Here is a 19,829-nt window from a genome sequence, read left to right on the forward strand (position 1 = left end):
TAAAAAATTGTTTTTCCAGATTTCAATGGTAGCATGATATTGATGTTATCCTGTGTATTGAAACACTGATAGGAGCTGCATTGTTACAAAACAGATGTATAAGTTTTGTAAAATTACACTAGCTCAAATAATACACCGCAATTACATTTTTATTTAAAAGAAAGCTGCTTTCTATGGGAGAGTAGATAATACATGGGTCTTTAAAAGCTTAAATTTAAGGATTAAAATGGCATCAATATCAAAGGAGCCCCAAAGTAAATTCAATCTCCAAGTAGCTCTATGAACCAAATTGGGGGGGCGGGGGGGGGAATGGTCTTTAATATTTTTTAATGAATACATCTGTAAAATATTTATAATGGTAGAAAATATTTCACTGTCCTGTGTTCTTGTCATATTTTAGTCTAATAATGGGATCAATTATTAGGGCCCGAGCACCGAAGGTGCAAAATCCCTATTGTTATTATTATTATTAGGATTTGTATTTTGGGAACTGAAATGCCACACCTCTGGTACTGGAGGGAAGGACGTTTGCACCAGAAGCTACATGTGACAGGACATAGTACTCTATTTATAACAGCTGTGTGCAAGGACCCAGTCTGACATATACAAGGACAAATTAACATCATAGCTGAAATGTTCCAGCAGGAAAAAGTACCGACACCTTCAAACTGGCTGATTTGCCCCTCTGCAACAGGTAGGCTCGTGTTTGCTTCACTGGAAGACATCAACAGGAATGTACTGCGGCTGCACGCTTCATGTTGGGTTTGTAATTAGTGTTATTAGCACAAGACCTTTGATGACTTTGACATACAGCAGTTGAAAGACTTAAATAAGAACGTCTGTTATGCTGAGGATGAAAAATTTGTCCTAATGACATTTTATCCTGGAGCTTAAATAATATTGCAGAAAATATGTTGAACAAATTTATGATATAAGCAACACTTTAAGGAATTATTTTGCTATTTACAATGATTTGAATGTGTATGTCATTATAGGCTATCGCTGTATATTCTGCAACTTGACTATGTTTACTAAAAGAAAAGCAAGCTAGGGAGTATGTTTGTTAAGCTGATATGTTGTAGCCTACTCTTGACATTGGACAGCTGATTTTCTCATAACAGATCACATGACCTGTTTTCTAAGCGCAGGGCTGTGGAGTATTTTAGGGTCTGTTGGAGCTTGTGACCGAGGTCCTCTGCTGTTGCTTTGCCGCTCTGAGATCTCACTCAAACTTTTGAACTAATGAGGGTTTGCTTTCTGCACAAGTTTCCTAATGACAGGTGATTACAAGCAACATCAAGCTTGAGACGAATGCCCCCGCTCTATATTTAGCTCTAGTGTGTTGACGTCCCAAATAACTCACCAAGGATACCAAGCATCGACTGTTACATCACATAAGGTCACTTTTGTTATAATCAGGACAGCAACACCTGTCTAAATGTATATATTCTCTTCTTTTTCCAGACTGAAGAGCACAATGAGTATCAGAATGGATGATTTAGATCACAGCATTCGCATTTCAGAATATGACTGGACCAGCTTCTACGAGGAGAGTGAGGAGTGCGATCTGCTGCGGCCCTCGTTCGCCTGCCCTGACGACTGCAGCCTCAGCGATTCAGAGGATGCAGGAAACTCAAGTCTGGCCTTCAGGGCTGGCCAGCAGGAGACACAACAGAGCCCCGATTTAAACAGGGTTGGAGCTGAAAGCAAAACTGAAGGATGGACTATTGAAGGAGAGAGCTGCAGAGGTTGTAAAAAGCTAGTGCAGCCAAACCCAGTTGGTACAAAAATACAAGTAGGTGATGTCACAAAAAAAGCTGAAGTGGACAAAGAGACACGGTTGGACATACGTCCTGATCGTCCTGCAGGATATACCAACAACACTGAAAAGGTGCACATGAAGACTGCAGAAGAAATTACACAGGAGACAAGTGACAGTGTTACAAACTTGCTAAGAACTGAGCCACTAAATGTTCAGAGTTCAGAGGAATCAAGAGAGCTGACAAAAGGTGAAGAAGGACGAACAGGTAGCGACCTCAAACCCACCAGGAAACCTGACCCACTTTCTTGTAGCCAAACAGGATTGAATGTGAAGGATCCACACACAACAGAGAGGGCTGTATTCGAGGATGTAAGCAGTGTTGCCCCGAGAGCAGAGAAGGAGCGCTGGTTCGTGACAGTGGATGACAGTCGTGAACGACAGCGGCTCCGTGCCGCCTCCGTGAAAAAAAAACGAAGACAAAAAAAACTTTTTAAGGGAAGTCGGAGGTGCAGTCTCGGACAAGAAAACCCGCTGGAATATGAACTACAGTCAGAAATAAATGAAGATAAATATGAATCTGAGGGAGGAGGAGATACACAATCAAACCACAGCTTTGTCAAAAAATCCAAAGGGCTTCAAAGAATCATTTCAGATTCATCACAAATGTCTCTAACATCTGGTGAAGAAGATGATTCGTCAGAGAAACTGGCAATCGCTCGTTTATCCGAAGAAAATATCACTGAGCCAAGAAACAAACATGACCCAGGAGGCTCAGCATCCACAGCACGAGACACGTTTACACCTTCAAAGTCGGAGAGTGTGGAGTCCGACGGGCTTGACGACAGTGCCGAGTTCCTCTCCGTTCACAGTCATGATTCAGAAAGCTATTTGTCAGCAGTTGAATCAGTGGAGGGGCCTCAGCATCCTCCTAAAGACCAACTCATGGAAAACCAACAGTTGCACCGCTCACTGCCTCTGACATCTGACAGCCATCTGTTTGAGCTGAGTGAGAATACTGATGCTGACTGTAAAAGAGACAGACGCATGCGTTCTCGTGATAGTACTCTCTCCAGCAATGAGGCGGCTAATAACTGTGAAGGATACGAAAGCACCAGTGCTGACACTTTCCTGACAAGAGCTACAGAAAAGCCAGATGACAACTCCACGTGCGATAATGACACGCACAGCACGATGCCCTGCATGCCCTCAGACACACCTGAACCCCAAAAACATAACATTAATCCTCCAGCATCTGGTTGCTCTCTGGGAGATGAGCTCGGTCCTGTCCCCGATTTAACGGTAACACCTTGCTCTGCGGCCGAAAGCCCCGAAACATATGCCCACGCTGTGGGCCACACTCCACCTGTGTACGCCATTTCTGCTTTCTGGGATGAAATGGAAAAACTGACCATAAATGACATTCTGCAGCTCAGGATGGGTGGAAGCTCACCGCCCAGGGGAGTCCAAGAAACAGTGAGGCCAATTGTGGAAGATTCCCCAACAAATCCCAGCCGTCCGGTCGACACCGCAGAGTGCGGTTTGTTTGACAGCGCTCTAATGGATACATCCGACACCGCAGACTCAGACTACTTCACACAGCCCGATGAATCCAAGCCGGATCGCTCCAGCTGTGAGTTTTCCACCTCCGATGTTGAAGAAGAATACTGGCAGTTCATTGGCACCAGTAGGAACCCCAGTCCTGATCCTCACAGCAAAAACCAACACGGGATGGGTGACTCTGCTTTCACATCGCATGAGGAGGAGTCCACAAGCTCTGAAGGGAAGGAGACGCCTGTGCCACCAGAGGACTTTGCAGGACAATGTTTTGATGATCAAGAGTCCCACACTTTGACCTTGAGCGAACTCACGTGGCCTACACGGATGACAAAAAGCAAAACTCTGAACAACGTACAATGTCTCAACACAGAGGCTTTATCTTTACCGCCTTTACGTAGTGATGACGAAAGTGGTCGGTTTCTCAGTCCGTCTCTGGAGGACACCACGGTTTTGAAAGTGAGTGACACCTTGGGGACATTAGTTCCTGCGTCTTTTCTGTCCAACACAGACTTACTGGATGCACATTGCCAAATATCTTTGCCGGTCCCGGAGGTGTTTGAATACTTTTTCACGGAGGATAAAGCAAACGCTGAATCCCGGTGTGTCACTGTCTATGATCCAGATGATTTCTCGGTGGCTCCTGTCTTTGACTACACATTTGATACCTTTTGGGATGAAACGTCATCCTTTTCTCTTCAGTGCAGTGAGCAGAGGCCCATCCCTATTTTCTCTTGCTCTCATCCTACCATCAGAGAGCTCGCATTCCCAAAACCGGACTATGTTTTCTTGAGTTCAAACTCTGAGGCAGTGGAGGACTTCTCTCCGATCAGAATCGTGTCTAATTCTTTTCTCCAGGCCGGCCAGCGCGGACCCACAGCAGCTGTTGTTGCAGGATTTCGCAGTTGGAACAGTTTGCTGTCAATGAGAAAGATTCTCTTCTCCGACAAAGGGAGCATCTGGTGCAGAAGGTCTGGCGCCTGGACGTTCCCAGTCGAGGCGGAGACAATCTCGATCAGGAAGGAGGATCCAGCAGTAATGGTGCTCAGTGAGGCACGAGTCTGCCCAGCTTCCTCCCAGTTCTTCAGAGAGCTCGAAGAGCAGCAGAGGATTTTGGAGATTATACAGCCAACAAGTCAGTATGAGCTCTCACAACATCAGGAGACCAAACTGCAATGTATTAATACGTCCTTTTCATGCATCGCGATGTCTCCTTACAGAACGAGAGGGCATCTTCTCCACACTGAAGCAGTCAGATATGTGTTTGGTCTGCATTGCCTTTGCCTCCTGGGTATTAAAGTCCTCAGATCCAGAGACTGCTGATGCCTGGAAAGCAGGTATGAACTTTTTCCATCTACATATTTATCTTGTTTTTCTGACAATCTGACTGAAATCTGTTGTATAAAATACAACATCAAAGGCCCTGAAAACATCTTTTCTCTATCAGCTTTCTACTGTGAGCAATGTGATCGTACAGGAACACCTTTTTCTAAGCCAGTTAAAAACAAAGTTTGGAATGATTTTCATAAAAGGGTGCTTTCTCTTTTCTTTGTCCCTCATAAATAATAATGAAAATGAACTGAAAATGTAAGCGATTTTAACTTTTTTGTATTTTTTTTTGCCTAGAATATTTTGTAAAAATTACAGCAAAAGACTTTACCTACGCATGTTTTCAGGGGCTTTAAGTATCGAACCTGAAGAGTCAACTGTGGTGACTTAAAGTCTAATTCAAAGTCATATTTATTGAAATCCTGTTCAGCTCTGCTAGCAAATGTGAGTGCCCTATCGGCTATCCAGTACCTGCGGCAGTATGTGAAGAAGAAGAATCCTCCTCCTCAAGATGAGCCCTGACATTGACACACAAAATAATTTCCAGACATTTTCACTCGGGTCCATTCATAAAATTGTATGTGCTGTATATACTATGCATTGTATATGTACTATATATAGTATATATACAATGCATCTACTGCTGGTACAATTTTAGGTATCATATAGTTCATTCCTCTGTGCCATAGAGCTCCATACAGATTAATAACATATCATGAGGTCACACTATTGAACTATGATTCATGATGCTCCATCGTTACAATGAATTCTGTAGGAACGGTCATGTAAGCAAGTATGGTGCACCAAATCCCAGACAGAGCCACTATTGAATCCTGTTTAACTAACATTTACTAAAACCTAGTGTCTAGTTGTTAAAGTGAATTGTTCTTTGTAAAAAAAAAAAAAAAAAAAAGAAGGCGGCATGTATAATGAAGACACATGAAATATTTATGTGTGCAGTTGGCACAAACTGGAATAAGGTTGAGCGCAACAGAGCCGCAAGAGAAACTATCGCGAGACAGACTAATACATTCAGGATTTGTTAATATAGACTTTTCGCCAGCCTCATCCTATAAACCTTTTTTTTAAAGTTTTAAAAACTTTGGTGTATCACTTCTGGCACTTTGCGTGTATTTTAAGACAAAAATGATTGATATGAGGACCACGCACACAAGCTATTTTTGTGTAGTGCACACCAGCTGTTTTGCGAGAGTCGCATTGTGCCTTAAAACAGGGTTTCGTACGTCATTGAGCTGCAATTGAGTTAAACTGTAATAGCAGCTTGTAGTGTTTGAACCGATGCCGAAGTGTATGTGGGATGACTGTGTAGATGATGGAAACGAGATGAAGGTGATGAGAGAAGCCTCAGAGCAAGTTGTGCTGTAGATATTGGTCTTGTCTGTATGTGCGGTAAGTTGTAGGAAAAGATTACGCTTCGACTAAAAGATGTTTTTGCTTGAGACCCCGCATCTTGAGCTGCCTGAGCTGTGAGTAGTTCAGAGTGATTTTCCAGTCTTACACCATTTCATTTGAACGATTCCATCCAGCCTGCAGGGGTAAAACTGTACAAGTGTTCAACAGGACAGTGAAGAGCAAAGATTAGCGACTAGTGGGGAGTAAAGATGATTTAGTTGATAATACTTTTTATTTTATTTTTGCTTCCTACATCAGTTATCGACTCATAGCCCCTCAAATTAATCTCAGGACCTCTTGTGGGGGTCCCGACCACCAGTTTGGGAACCAAACTAAAATGCTGTTTAGTCAAAGTGGCAGTGCAGCATCGTCTTTGATGGAACACAATTAAAGCTGCAGGATTTTCTAATTTGTAGCATTGACTGTTTATAAAACATCCAAATTGACATTTCTATTTGATCTCAAATGCTTTTAATGCTTTTAAGTGGAAGAATGTATCTGTTTTTGCCCGTATCAATGTTTAATGACTGTAAAGATCTACAAGCCAATGATTGTTATCAGAACACTTATTTCATGTCAAACAAGACTGTGGCTTCGTATGATTTCCCACGTGACCGATATTGTGCTTTAAGTGAATTAATGCAATAAAACCATAACGATTTGACTCACGTCTGCCCAAGTTGATGAGTGCTGGAAACAGCAGTGCCAGAAGAAAAAGTGCAGGTATATTCTCAGACACTCAATGGCCAGTTTGTAGCCACAGCTAGCCAAAACGAATGCTGTCTGCTCTTAGTTTTTTTTTTAATTAATCCTTCCTTAACGAGTCCCTTTAACATTTCACTCCGAATTTTGTAATTAATTTTGCAATTAACGATGTTTAATTTTGTAAATACTTTGCTCCAAAATTGCAATGGAATTTGCTAAGTTTTTTTTGCAGTAAAATTGCAGGACTTGGCAAAAATTGCAAATTGAAGAAAATAGCATTTAAAAAAAAAAAAAAAATTATCTAATAATGAAATAGTGATGTAATCATTTCCAATACTCTTGTTTCTGAACTTATAGAACCATAGGCTCAAAGTTACAAAAAAATAATAAAGGTGACGTAGTTTTATGAAACAGTTGGTGAGTATAACATGGAACATGTAGCTTCCATTTTCTGTATAATAAATACTTAAAAATGCTTTTTAAATAACATTATTTCAACACATATTGTATACACAAAAACAAAGTTAAATCTTTGAAAATGTAGGAGTGTATAAAACTATTTAACTGAAACCTAATCCTAATGATAAAACCAGATTTCCCGGGTTTTTTCAGTCAACCGGGACACACGTGGTTTGTTTTGAAGATGAGAGGAGAGGAGAGGTTGGAGATGCTGGCTGACTGTAAATGAGGAGTTATATTTGTTAATAAAGCTAAAGTTTTGTTTGAAAAAGCTTACTTTGTGCTGTAATGCCTTCACCTTCTATTGATTACCGTTAATGCTTAGGAATTGCGGCAATTTTGCAAAAGTGAAAGTTCGTGCGACTACTGAGAAGATTGGTTGAATATGCATTCATTATTGCAAAGTCATGATCTCCTGGAGGGACTGCTTCATGAAGGTTTTGATGTCCAGTTATTTGAACCGTTTTAGAAAGTTATTTATGCCACTGTAGGGTAATTATGAGGATGTAGTAAAGTTGTGTTTGTTATTCAGCTCTGAACAAAAACTGAGCTCTATAAACTTCATGAATTTAGGATTTATTCCGGAACGGTTGTATTAGGCTGCATTGGTTTTCAGCAGAGAGTGTTTAAAGCAGCGGTTTATTTCGCTTGAAAGAGTGAAGAGCTACAGTGAGCACAAAGAGAATAAGGTATCATTGCAGAAATATTTATTGAAATAAATATGCCATGGATACACTTTCATATTATGTCACATAAATACTGAATTTAGGCAGTTCTTTTAAAAACTCCATTAAAATGTTCAAGATTTAGTTTCTTTCCAATTGGGTTATTTTCATCAAAAACAATGTAAATACACTTTTCTAATAAAAGTTCCCTTAGGTTAGGAAGATCATAGCCCAATTAATAATTACCTTATAACACTATATACTGTTTTAGCTTATGATTTACTGCTGTCGTGCTAAATCAAGGGTCAGATGTTCACATCTACTGATATATCAATAGTACTCATTCATAGAATATTGTGAACATGTAGTATTTACAGCCTAAAAAATGAGTGGATAAAAGCTTCGGTTATACTGTGAAAAGATATCTTGATATATAAAACTTTAGGATTTAAACAAATATGTAGCAGATTTTAGAGTAAACCCAAACTCTACAATGCTTTCAAAGGCTAAACACCACAATGCAACTTGCTACTCTAATTTGGTGAGAACTGAAGACTGAGTCATGCTAGGTCATTACAATCATTCACACACTGATTTAAATGTCATTCTGTACAAGGAAATCTTCTAGAAATTATGGGGAGATTTACAGTTAACACCAAAGTCAGTCTGTTTTCATATCCTTTATAAGAGCTATGTTTTAGCAAATTCATAGGACTCGGTACGAAACAGTTTAACGGTAGGTTAGAGAAAACTTGCCACTTTAAATCTCACATCAATGGGTGAGATCATTCATTAGTTTCTGAATAAAACTAGTATAAATTCTTTCGCGATATGAAAATCTCAGATGGACTTTGACGGTCCCATTAGGTGCTGAACAAGGAATGCACATAAAGATCCACAAATATTTCTCTAAAATATATTAAAACGAGGAAGAAAAAAAAGTGACACAAAATATTCTCTTACAGTTTTAAAAGTACACAGTATTGAGTATGAGTGTTTCAGAGCATGCACCACCTGGGACTCAAGATGGCTTGTCACCTTCTTTCTTCAAACGGCTACAAAAAAACAAAAACAAGTAAAAACTTTGTACAGCTGTTTGTGTAACATTTTACACCAGTTTAACTGGCCAATGGTGACTGCACGTGCGCCGTTCGGCTCCATTGTGTGCAACAGCAAATACAAGATAATGTGATCATTTTATCACTTAAAAAAGAACATATAATTTCTCTTGTCCCCTACAAACACAGGCGAGAGTACAGTCAGCTACTTTGAACTGAAAGTAAGAGCCAGTTTTGTGTTGCCATCTACCTTTTTAAAGGGCATGACAAAATAGGGCAGACAGAAATGGAGGAAACTGTAACTTTCCTGAAAATAATACCTGAAACAAACAGAAATTCCCTCTTTCCATGTATTTTCTGCCATTTGTGGGGTGACTTGGATCAGCGCTACCAACTGTTTCTATTGATGAACCATTTGTGGAAATGCGCATTAATACGCATTTTCTTTTGTGGATTTTCTGTTACCTTGGTTGAAACACACACTATGTTTGGAAGGAAACCTGACTAATTAGAGTGAATATGAGAGAAATTAAGTAGACCGGGTTTCCTTATAAAACAAGTTATTTCTTTTAATATGTTGACTAAAGTGTGTGTCTTTTATTGTTTCTATTTGAAGATTGTGCTATCAATATTCAGCAACAACTCTTGGAGAACCTGTGATTATTGTCAGAGTACTGGTAACATGATCAAACAACATTTCATATTAATAAAGATTTGTTTTTATTACCTATATTGTTCTTATTTCTCATTGAATACATCCAACTACATCACCTGTAATAATCTTCCTGACTTGGTAGAGGACCTCCATGCAGGTGATGCCCATGCAGCCACTGCTGCTCCATTGCCATCCTCTGCAGCTCTGCAGACTGAGCATGCATGGCCTGGAGCTGGTGAGCGGCAGACATCTGAGGAATGGGGCCCTGCAGCTCTCGTGGATATGCACCTCCTGTGGAAAGCACAAACAGATCAAGTTGAGGTAGTTGCAATCCAAAAGGTGAGGTCAGTGTGTGCGTTATGAGGTGAGATTACAAACCAAAGAGCGGGTGGCGCAGCATCTCGTGATCATGAGGAAGATCGCTGAGTAAATGGTTGGGGATTGGGCCGGAAGGGAAGGGGAATCGAGCCAGACGTGGTCCTGTTGCCAGGGGGTCCACGAGAGGATGTGGACCGGAACCTGTAGGAGGAAGTAAGGCATACAGTCATGGGTCATGGGTCACACCTCCAGGTGAATTACTGCCGACTCATTTACTTTACCTTGACTGAGGGGGTCTTGTTGGTGCAGGTGTAGGTGGGAGTGAATGTGAGAGTGTTGGTGATGATGCGGCGTCACATTGAGCATCTGCAGCCTGGCGGCAGGGTCGGTTGACACGGAAGCCATCCTCTCAGCGTGAAGCCGCTCAGCCGTGAGCCGCTCAGCGTAACTCAGCTCTGGGCGCAGCTGAGGTCCTGCCAACACCATCCTCTCCCTCTCCAGGTGGTTCAGCCCATGATGGAAGGGTACGAAGGGGTGGGGAGGGCCGGGTATGTGGGGGAGACCCAGCGCCCCATGTCTGGCAAAGTGCTCCATGGGGTTGGCCGAGGGGTGTAAGGTTTCCAGGTCTGGATGTTTGACCTCGAAGCCAGGCTTCATCCTCTCGCGGAGCTCCCTCTCGCGGAGGTTCCTCAGCTCGCGCTCCCTGAGGCTGGGCTCAGTGCTGTACAGGCCGGGCATGTGGTAGGCCAGCAAGGGGTCACCGGGGCTCAGGGATACGTAGAAGGGATGGTTGCGGTTGGTGGGGGACATGACATGGGGTCGGGCGTATTCGCTCAGGGTGCGCAGGGCCGGTGTGTCTGGTCCAATGTAAGGGGGCACTGCTGCTACGGTGGTTGGCGGCTGTTCAAAGGAAGGACGGCCGTGGCCTTGAGCCGTCATCTGCGCTTCACCCATACGACTGTCGTGGGAGGAGCTGGAGGCTCTCTGCAAGCAAACAGACTGTGTGAGATAACTGATCCATGGCAGAACGTTTTTGCAAAAAAAAAAAAGGAATACAAAGGACTAGTGTACTCACAGCGTTTCTGTCTGCTTCCCTTTCTCGCTCTCTCTCTCTGTCTTTCTCCCTTTCACGTTCCTGCCGAGCACTGAGCTCAGCCTCTCTTCTGGACTTTTCCCCAGCTTCCTCCCTTTTCTTGGCCAGCTTGGAGGACGACAGTGGAGTAAAGAAAAGGTCTGTCCTTGCACATGAATTGTAGCCGCGATCCAAGTGTTTGATAAACCTGAAAGAAATTGCAGATGTGTATTTCATGACCATGAGCTTTCTTCCCACAAAATTAAATCATGATTCATTCAAAGGTCGGAGGAGTTTTATATTTAAGACATGAAACATACTGACTTGTAGATGTATCAAATACTGCCCAGTTCTGATATTTAGCATTTATATTTCCTTTACAATTATTTACATTTTTGTTTGTTCTTTAATATGAAGCCATTAAGATACTTTTTCAGCCGGAGTCTTATTTCTTCAGTTCAGTCAAAGTCCTGTTGGTTATAGTGACATTCCTGCACAAATTGGCTTTGTAAAAAAAAAGTCCATGTGGCAACAATATTATTCAAACCAGACCGATTTTAAACAAGTTGGCAGTTTACCTCAATTATATAAACCACTCATTTATTTAGAAATTAACTAAATATAATATTTAAATTACTATCCAAATATCCTGCTGCAAAGCGCTACGAAAGCTTTAGCTTCAATCATACCTGATGTAGATATTACGTACTTTGACACTTTTAATGGCCATTTTGGATCATTTCACGGCCAAATAATTGTTTCGATCCAGGATTCCTTTTGTAATGAATGATCTTGCGGACTGGTTGTTGGGCTGAGAGGTGTGCGAAGGTCTAGTTTAAATAAAGTCCCCTCAAGACATAATATCCTGTCTGATATGGATTTTCTGCATTTTTGTCTCGAATTATAAAACCCATAATTTATAAATATGCAAATACTTGTCTGAATCGAGCCAGGCTTTAAGATAAGTTGTTAAAATAACCTCTTTGCAGCCTGATGGCCAACACTGTTCAGACTGGGTTGTGGACCAGTCGTGGAGTCACTAGATTACTTTTATATGAAAAGTGTCACTTGTTTCACAGTGACTATGTGACATCATCTGTATTCAAACACTGTATTGTAGCTTCCGTCATCAAATTATAGGAAGGTCAAAATCTGACAATTTTCAAAAGGTGTGTAAACATCGATTCTTTTTGTGATTATTCTAATAATGACTTTACACATACCGGGCAGACTGGCTGGCATGGCTTGCCATGTTGATGATGGTGGGCTCCGGTGAGGGGCTTCGAGGTGGGGACGGTGGGCTCTCAGCCTCTTCCATCTCATCCAGCGGCTCTTCTTTAATCTGAACTGGTGGTGCCCCCGCAGTGCTGCTGGGCGACGGTCTCAGAGGAAGAGGTGGGAAGGACGGCTGCAGGCTCGGGACAGGGCCAATAGCAGAAGATGGTATGGAGGCGAGAGGGTGTGAACCTGCAGCAGGTGGCTGAAGAGGAGTCATACTTTTTCCTGCGTGGGTCTGCACCTGAGAGATCACAGGGAGCTGGGTTTGCAGTGACTGCACTGGCAAAGGATGTGGCATGAGCTGAAGAGGAGGGGGGGGGGGCACCTGGAGGATGCTGGTTGGGCAGAGAATTAAGGGGCTTTAGAGCAGGAGGAGGGGGCAGATTGGAGGGCATCTGAGGGAAAGGTGAAGCAGACTGGTGTGGCAGCTGTTTGTGTGACGGTGGAATAGGGGTGGTGGGAGGAGGCTTAATTTGGGGTCCGGAAAGAGGAGGCTGGGGGAGCTGCCCCTCCCTAAAGAAGGGTGGGGGTCGCTGGGGGGTCTGAGGTGACGGGCCATGTGGCTGCAGGGGCTGCGCAGAGTTAAGAGCAGGTGGGACCTGAAAGGCTGGAGAGAGAGCAGAGTCTTGACCCACTGCTAATGGTGGAGGAGGTGGACCAGGAAGAGAGTGAGAGGCGGGCACTGCTCGGCTGTTTGAGCTCCCTGTGGCAGCTGGCTGAGGGGGGTCTGGAGAGGGAGGGGGGGGGGCTCTGGGCTGGATCAGCAGAGGCCATGCTCTGCAGCGGCTGCGGCGCTGCTGTAGGGCCCTGAGAGGGGAGGGCCTGCGGGGCCGGCGTGTCAGCCAACACCGCAGCAGGAGCAACGGGTTCTGATGGGACGCCGTTAGGCTGAGCAGATGAGTCGGAGTCGCTCTCGTTGCCCTGCTGAGGGCTGGGAATACTGGGAGAGGAGCTGCGGTTGTCCTGATCAATGTCTTTGGTGTCGCTGCTGCCGTCGTCCTGAGCGCTGCGGCTTTCTGAAGAGCTTTCCTCCTCCACCTCGGCCTCTCCCTCTGACCGGGAGCCCTGTGGGTCCTGGGTAACCAAACAAACCTGGTTCATGTTTGACTTAAGAATCAATTCCTGTTTTCATACATTCATTTATAATATAATAATTTGTCTTTATTTTATCAGTGCCCATTATGTTTAATGAGTTCCAAAGAGGTTATATTGCTCCAACACACGATCAAACCAAAAAAAATAACTTATTTTATTAGCCCTATTTCTTTAAGTAGTATTTTGCAGATCCTACACTGCTGCTCTCTCACCTGTGTCTTTGGCCTTTTAGGTGTGACTTTTTCAGGCTCATCAGGCTCCTGGGCAGGACTCTCCCGTAGACGTTTGGTTGTCTTTGGTAATGTTACCTCCTCTTTTATCTTCTGCAGAAACAGCAGTGGTGTTAAATATTGACATAAGACAATGATGCATACATAACAGCAGCAGAATCAGTCAGCTATAATTCCAGATAAATTAGCTCTATTTCAGTACACAACATAAGAGACAAACGGATTATCACTCTTCAGACACATAGCAGAATCCAACCCACAAAACTGTATACATATCACAACATTGTTTGCCCAATAGTTAAAGGTATTTGTGAGCATTCGTGTGCAGCCACACTGTCAGACTCTCCAGTCGGGTCTCGACATTCCATTACACAACCAGCTACAACCAAACCCACCTTCAATGATCTTCAAACAATGCAAGCTATGTAGGTGTGACAAGATAATACCTACTAGTTCAACGTGTATATAATGTGAAGATTATGTTGACCTTGTTTGTTTTCTTGGTGGAGTCGTTCTTATTATCAGTGGAAGACGATCTCAGAGAAATGGAGATTGTTCCACTCGGAGAGGGCTGGTTACTGGACTGCTGATCCTCACCGGCTGGGGAGCCTGTGAGTCTCCTGTGACCACTTCTCAAAGTAGACAACTGCTTTAAAGAAAAAAAAAGAAAAAGTTAATTGTGTTAAAACCCAAAAAAAACAAAACAGGGAAGACATGTTTCCTATATTTGAACAAACCACTAAAAGGTGAAGCAACATTTTGTCAGAATCCATTAGGCTGTAAAATCTAATTTCTCTTGTATATTATATCATATTTTACTGTAAAATTCCACTTGCAGAGACATTCTCTTGTAAATGTTTGTCACTGGTAACAAAGATGTTCCTGTGACTGATCTTGCAGCCTTAGGCTTACAGGTGCTCTGCTACGCCGTGTCCTCATGCCATGCTTGCTGTTCACCTCCTCCTCTGCTTTAACAGGTTTAAACATGAACGGAACGCTCCCAGATTTTGGAGCTGGCGGCAGACAACCGTGCTTGTTTTCATACGTGCGACAACTTGTGCACAACAAAGGGTTGTCTCTTCTGCCCTGGTGCCAATCTTTAGAACCTGTTAAAAGGAAAATGCCATAAGTTTTGGTCTCACGTTCAAAGCTTTTACAGAGATCTTATAAAGTACTGCTTAATCTGATGAATGACATATTAAGTCTAACACTCACTTGTTGTACCACAGTGGCTGCAGCTCTTAATTTCTTGTTCACTGTCTTCACTATCGAGATCATCCTCGCTGGCAGAACTCGCCTCCGCTGCAAAAGAAAATATCAGCTTAGACTAAGACAAAGTCCTGCTTATAGCCCTGCCATATGTCCCGATCACACAATCGTTCATTTATTCAGCAGACATGGCAACACATTTCTGAGAAAGAATAAGAGGTGTCCACCTGAATAATTTCGAGATGGGGTGTTCACAGGAGCCGCCACGGATCGTGTCTTTGCTTTGCGAGACGACGGCTGCCGGCGTTGCTGTCGATAGGCTCTCGTCCCCGCAGCCTCCGGAGTTTTCTTCCAGTGGTAATAGAAAGTGATCAGCTCCCCCTAACGATAAGAACACAGACTTTTAGTGCTATTAAGACTAAGAAACTAAGAAAAAGTTGCATTGAATCATTGCATCCATTATAAATTGTTCTAAGAAAAAACAAAACAAGCAATTACAGTTTTTTTGCTGGGCAGAAAGTCTTTCCGAATGCGGAAGAAATTCTTTCCATACTGTCTCAGGCCTTTGATGAAGCGTTTCTGTAAGAAAAACAAGTGAGAAGCAGATAAATTAAGTGATATTCAAGCAGGACAGTTAATGGTATTATATGGTGGCATGTAACAACATGTAACTGACATAATTGTTATACCCGAGGCATTAAATTAAAGTGATTTGCTGTTTAAAACTAATGTAGCCGTTCAAAGGCTTAAAGCTACTACAGGTTTGAAGCGTACTAAAAGCTACCAGAAGAGCAGTTTCAGAAGGCAGGTAAACTGTTAACTGTGATTCAAGAAAATTAAATCTACAATGGCTGCATTATTAAATAGGGTAAATATATATTAAATGCTTTAAAAGCTTTCAGTTATGACCATTAAGGGATTTATCTGCTTGCACAAACACAGTTAAGGAGTAACTGGCCCTCAATGCAGCGTAAACGAAACAAAAGGCGTCGTACCACGTCGTCTTCCGACCAGCATTTTTCAATGAGCTTCGGAAGGGGCTTCTTAACCAGACGTTGGAGAGCTTTTGCTGCATCATAATGACTTGCATGGAGCTAAAATTGAAGAAAATAAAAAGAGGATGTTTATGCATTTGCTATACATTATTTTTGCTCTTTGAATATACAGGAAAATAATGATAAAAAAAATTAAGTCCTGCTCTGCACCATGTTGAGAGCATTGAGTGTGGTGTCGTCGCGGGAGGCTGCTAAACATCCATCCTCTGTGGATCCACCGTCGCACATCCCTGCAAACGCCGCCATGCTCCTTGAAAGACAAAGCATATTCATGTTATTAGATGAAATTAATAATGAAGGAGCAAATACACTTTCCTAGTTTCATTTTCAGAGTGATTCGGAAGTGATACAAAGAAAATAAAGAAACCTGACAATACCTAGGCTGCTTAAGAGCAAGCAAACGCGACATTTGTATAACTGGAGTAACTTATCCTGCATTTTTTTTAACTGACAGATACTGACAAAGGAAGATGTGTTTGTAATACTGAATAAAAACAGCAAGCGAGCGCTCTTCCATGAGGTCAGCACGGTGCACTAAATCCAGTGTGGATAAAGATTGCATTAAATCACCCTTTTATTTATAAAGTCAAATGCAGTCTGGCGCAAGAAACTCAAATACAAGACTAGGCCTTTACGATTAATTGCAATAAAAACGCGATTTCGACTTCTAAGTGACAATGATTCTGCTGCATTTCAATAAGGGACATTGGCTGCATCAAAACAAACACTCCCACTTTCTCCCTTAACAAAAGACAGAATGACGTTACAACACACGATGCCAAGCAGCAAACACTGGCAGCGGGGAAAACAAACCCAGTGAGAGGCACCGGCAAAAGGCAAACGCCCAGAAAATACTTGTTCAAAAGTTGTGATTAATATGAAATGTCAAGACACTGAAATTGATTGTTTTCAAAATAAAACATTATGCTGAAAAAACATTGTGAGTGACAATTATAATCTCACTTCTAAGCAATAATTCAAAGGTTCTCGTTTTAACCAGAATTGTGCAGCCTTACCCAAGACATGAATTATGCTTCAACTGACCTAAATGTACCACAAACAGCTAAAAATGTAGTTTCACCACACTGGCATTCACATGGCCAGACCAAGACTGGTTTCCTTTTGCATGTACTTCCCCATTTGTGCCACTTCTCTAAGTACTGCTTCCTACAAATACTGGTTGTTTTTGTGTTTTACCCTTCTTATAAGAATACGTATTTATAGCAGCAACATATTTCTTTACAGTTACAGCCCTCCAGTGACCAAAAACAGGTTATATAATTAGGGAAATATTTGGTCAAAATAATTAAATAGCATCTGTATGTTTGCTGCTTAGTGAGGACAAAGGGCTATTAATTATCATAGTTTAAGGAAAAATTCGTAAAAACATATTTTATTGTGTTTATGTTGACCTGCAAAGGTGCTGGCTTTAATCTACCTTACAAGACTGACAAAGTTTACCAAAGCAACAGCGCCTTTGGGCCATAAAGTGCACATACTGACCTGGCAGCTCTCAGGTACATTAGAAGGTCGCAGTCATTGACCCCCGGCGTCCACATGAGCTCCTCACTGTCCCTCTGAGTCTGTAATGCAGGTGCAGACCGAGGCTGCAACTCTGGAAGCTTGGCCTGCCAACAAATCAAAGGAGAGACGAAAACGCTTTTAAGCACAGCAACTGTGTGCCCAACAATCACAAGATTTTCAAGACACCTTTACAGGACATTGATTTACATTTTAAGAAGAAACTGAAATAGAATTTATATAGAAGTGGTTAATGGACAAAGGATTTCATTATGATGAAACCGTTTCTGGGACCTATTACATACCATAAGATTTTAAAGAAGACACTGAAATGACATGTACTTTGCAAAAACACACTTAGCTGCCAAAAGTAGAGGCCAATGAACTTGAGCTCTTCCTTTGGACAACACCTTTTGACTACTGACAAATTCTACAACCATCTTATGCTTATGAAGCTTTTGGGAAATTATGTCCTGATCAGTTTCACTACAGCCAAGGCCAATAGGTCAAAAACAGGTATCCCATCGACTAAGGCCACAGCTAACACCTATTTCCATTACAGACTAATCTGTCAATTACTTTCTCGATTAATCGATTAGCTGTTCGGTCTTTAAAATGCCAGAAAATGGTGAAAACTGTTGACCAGGGGCAGCCGTATACATCTTGTTTTGAACCAAGCAACCGTCCATATTCATTTTATTATCACGGAGTACTCAAGGACCAAGAAAATCTTCACATTTGAGAAGTTGGAATCAGCGAATATGAGCGTTTTCATCATCAAAGATTACACTAAAACGATCCATCGATCAAATCAAATCAATCTTATGGCGCTTTTGGGAAGTTGGGGGCCCCTGATCCGTTTCATTATAGCCATGACCAATGAGTCAAAAACAACCATTCCTACTGCAGCACATTTCAGCGACACCAAACTGTACCTGATGACTGGGCCCCACTCTTATCTCGCCCTGGGTGCTGTTCAGGCTCCTGAAATGAAAACAAACAAACAAACAAACAAAACGTTTTTTTCTCTAAATCCCAGCATAATATTTCAGCAGCCATAGTGTTGTAAGCTACCAAAAGTCAAGCCAAAGCAACTCAATTCAACAGTGCAGTTAAAGTCAGTCTGCTTTACATTAGCAGGTAATTACCGGGTAATTAAGGCAGCACAGTGTGCAGACAGACGGGATGATCAATAGGAGTTGTCAGAGCAGCTTCCCTCCCACCGGCTGCACAGTGATTTCAGCAGCAGAGCAACATCCCGCCCCTCCGCCTCTTTTGTCAGCCAATCTCAGCTGTGACCTGCGACGTCTCCTAACGTTACATGAATGAAACCCGACGCTTCAGCTACCGCAAAACACACTGCCAATCAATCACGCACGGGCTGCTGCTGATTTTTTTTTTTTTCTTCTTCTTCTTCTTTTTTTTTTTTTTTATTACGGTCACCATTACGGGAACAGTGTGTGCTGCTGCTGCTGCCGCCGCCGCCTCGGAGATCTTAAACAGGTTGACAGCAGCGTCAGCTGCTAGTTTAACCCTCAGTTAAAGTATGCAATCAATTTATGAAGGTCCGTGTTGACATACATTAGCATCGACCCGTGTGAACGCACGCACACCCCCGACGATACCGTACCAGCTCGTTAACGCGACCTCCATTGTTAACGACACATAAAAGGTTTGCTGTTGTTTAACATCGTTATTTAAAAAAAACAAAAACACATCTTACATCACGAGGCGACCCGAAGAAGAAGGAAAAAAAAAAAACCAGCAAGGAGCAAGCTAGCTTGTGTTATTTGGCTAGCTTGTTAGCCACAGACGAACTTCGTGACCACTGACTCTTCCGACTATTTTTTTTTTTTTTTTTTTTTTTTTTTTTCTAAAAACGTCTTTCAAAGTAAAACACCACGACCGCGTTTTACGACTAACTAAACCGCGAAAGGCGACATCAATGTGCAGGGCGAGCTGATGCAAGTTTTTACCTCCGCGGACTGAACAGGTCGTCCATGTCGAGGGATGTGTGTCTGTGGCTTGTTGACACTACGCAGCGCAGCGGGCGATACACACGCAAACTATGCGAAGCCCCGATTACATGGCTATTCAAAATGGAGGCGGTGTAGTGGAGGGACTCGCTCCGTGGTTGTTTTTCTTTTTTTCCTTTTTTTTTTTTTTTTTTTTTTTTTTTTTTTCTCCTCCTTCCCAGTGCGATGACCTCAGCAGCCACAGCTCAGCCTTTCAAAGTTGTCTGGGTGTACAAAACTGAGCATGTGCCGCGGATCGCAGACGCTTCATCATCAGCTGCTGCCGCTGCTGCTGCTGCTGCTGCAGGCGGCCATGAATCAAACAAACACGGACCATACTGGTGTCTGCTGCTGCGGTTATTAAACATTATGATGTAAGACACCACGCTGACCGCGACCGACACGACTACAAATATTGGTCGGGACTTAATGTTGG

The 19,829-nt window shown here is 42.5% G+C and overlaps 2 protein-coding genes across 2 annotated transcripts; one reads left to right on the forward strand and one right to left on the reverse strand.

The window, feature by feature from the left end:
* The first annotated feature begins 565 nt into the window (after positions 1-565).
* perm1b (PPARGC1 and ESRR induced regulator, muscle 1b) lies at positions 566-7,493 on the forward strand. The gene is made up of 4 exons (XM_069143836.1): positions 566-694; positions 1,465-4,451; positions 4,537-4,653; positions 5,076-7,493. Exons 2-4 carry the CDS (start codon positions 1,478-1,480, stop codon positions 5,165-5,167), a joined length of 3,183 nt encoding a protein of 1,060 aa, XP_068999937.1. The 5' UTR covers positions 566-694; positions 1,465-1,477; the 3' UTR covers positions 5,168-7,493.
* A 419-nt stretch (positions 7,494-7,912) lies between these two features.
* Positions 7,913-19,576, reverse strand: rereb (arginine-glutamic acid dipeptide (RE) repeats b). The gene is given in 19 exon segments (XM_069143824.1): positions 7,913-8,942; positions 9,717-9,891; positions 9,979-10,119; positions 10,200-10,902; positions 10,994-11,198; positions 12,214-12,587; positions 12,589-13,014; positions 13,016-13,342; positions 13,576-13,686; positions 14,081-14,242; positions 14,506-14,699; positions 14,809-14,895; positions 15,030-15,183; positions 15,301-15,381; positions 15,798-15,896; positions 16,008-16,107; positions 17,361-17,485; positions 18,314-18,362; positions 19,355-19,576. Coding segments are annotated over 19 exon segments (3,573 nt in total). The 5' UTR covers positions 19,381-19,576; the 3' UTR covers positions 7,913-8,908.
* Between the last annotated feature and the right edge of the window lie 253 nt (positions 19,577-19,829).

This window comes from Embiotoca jacksoni, unplaced genomic scaffold (assembly GCF_022577435.1).
Source record: "Embiotoca jacksoni isolate LCO1_2020_lvr unplaced genomic scaffold, fEmbJac1.0.p SCAF_1, whole genome shotgun sequence".
NCBI lineage: Eukaryota > Metazoa > Chordata > Actinopteri > Embiotocidae > Embiotoca > Embiotoca jacksoni.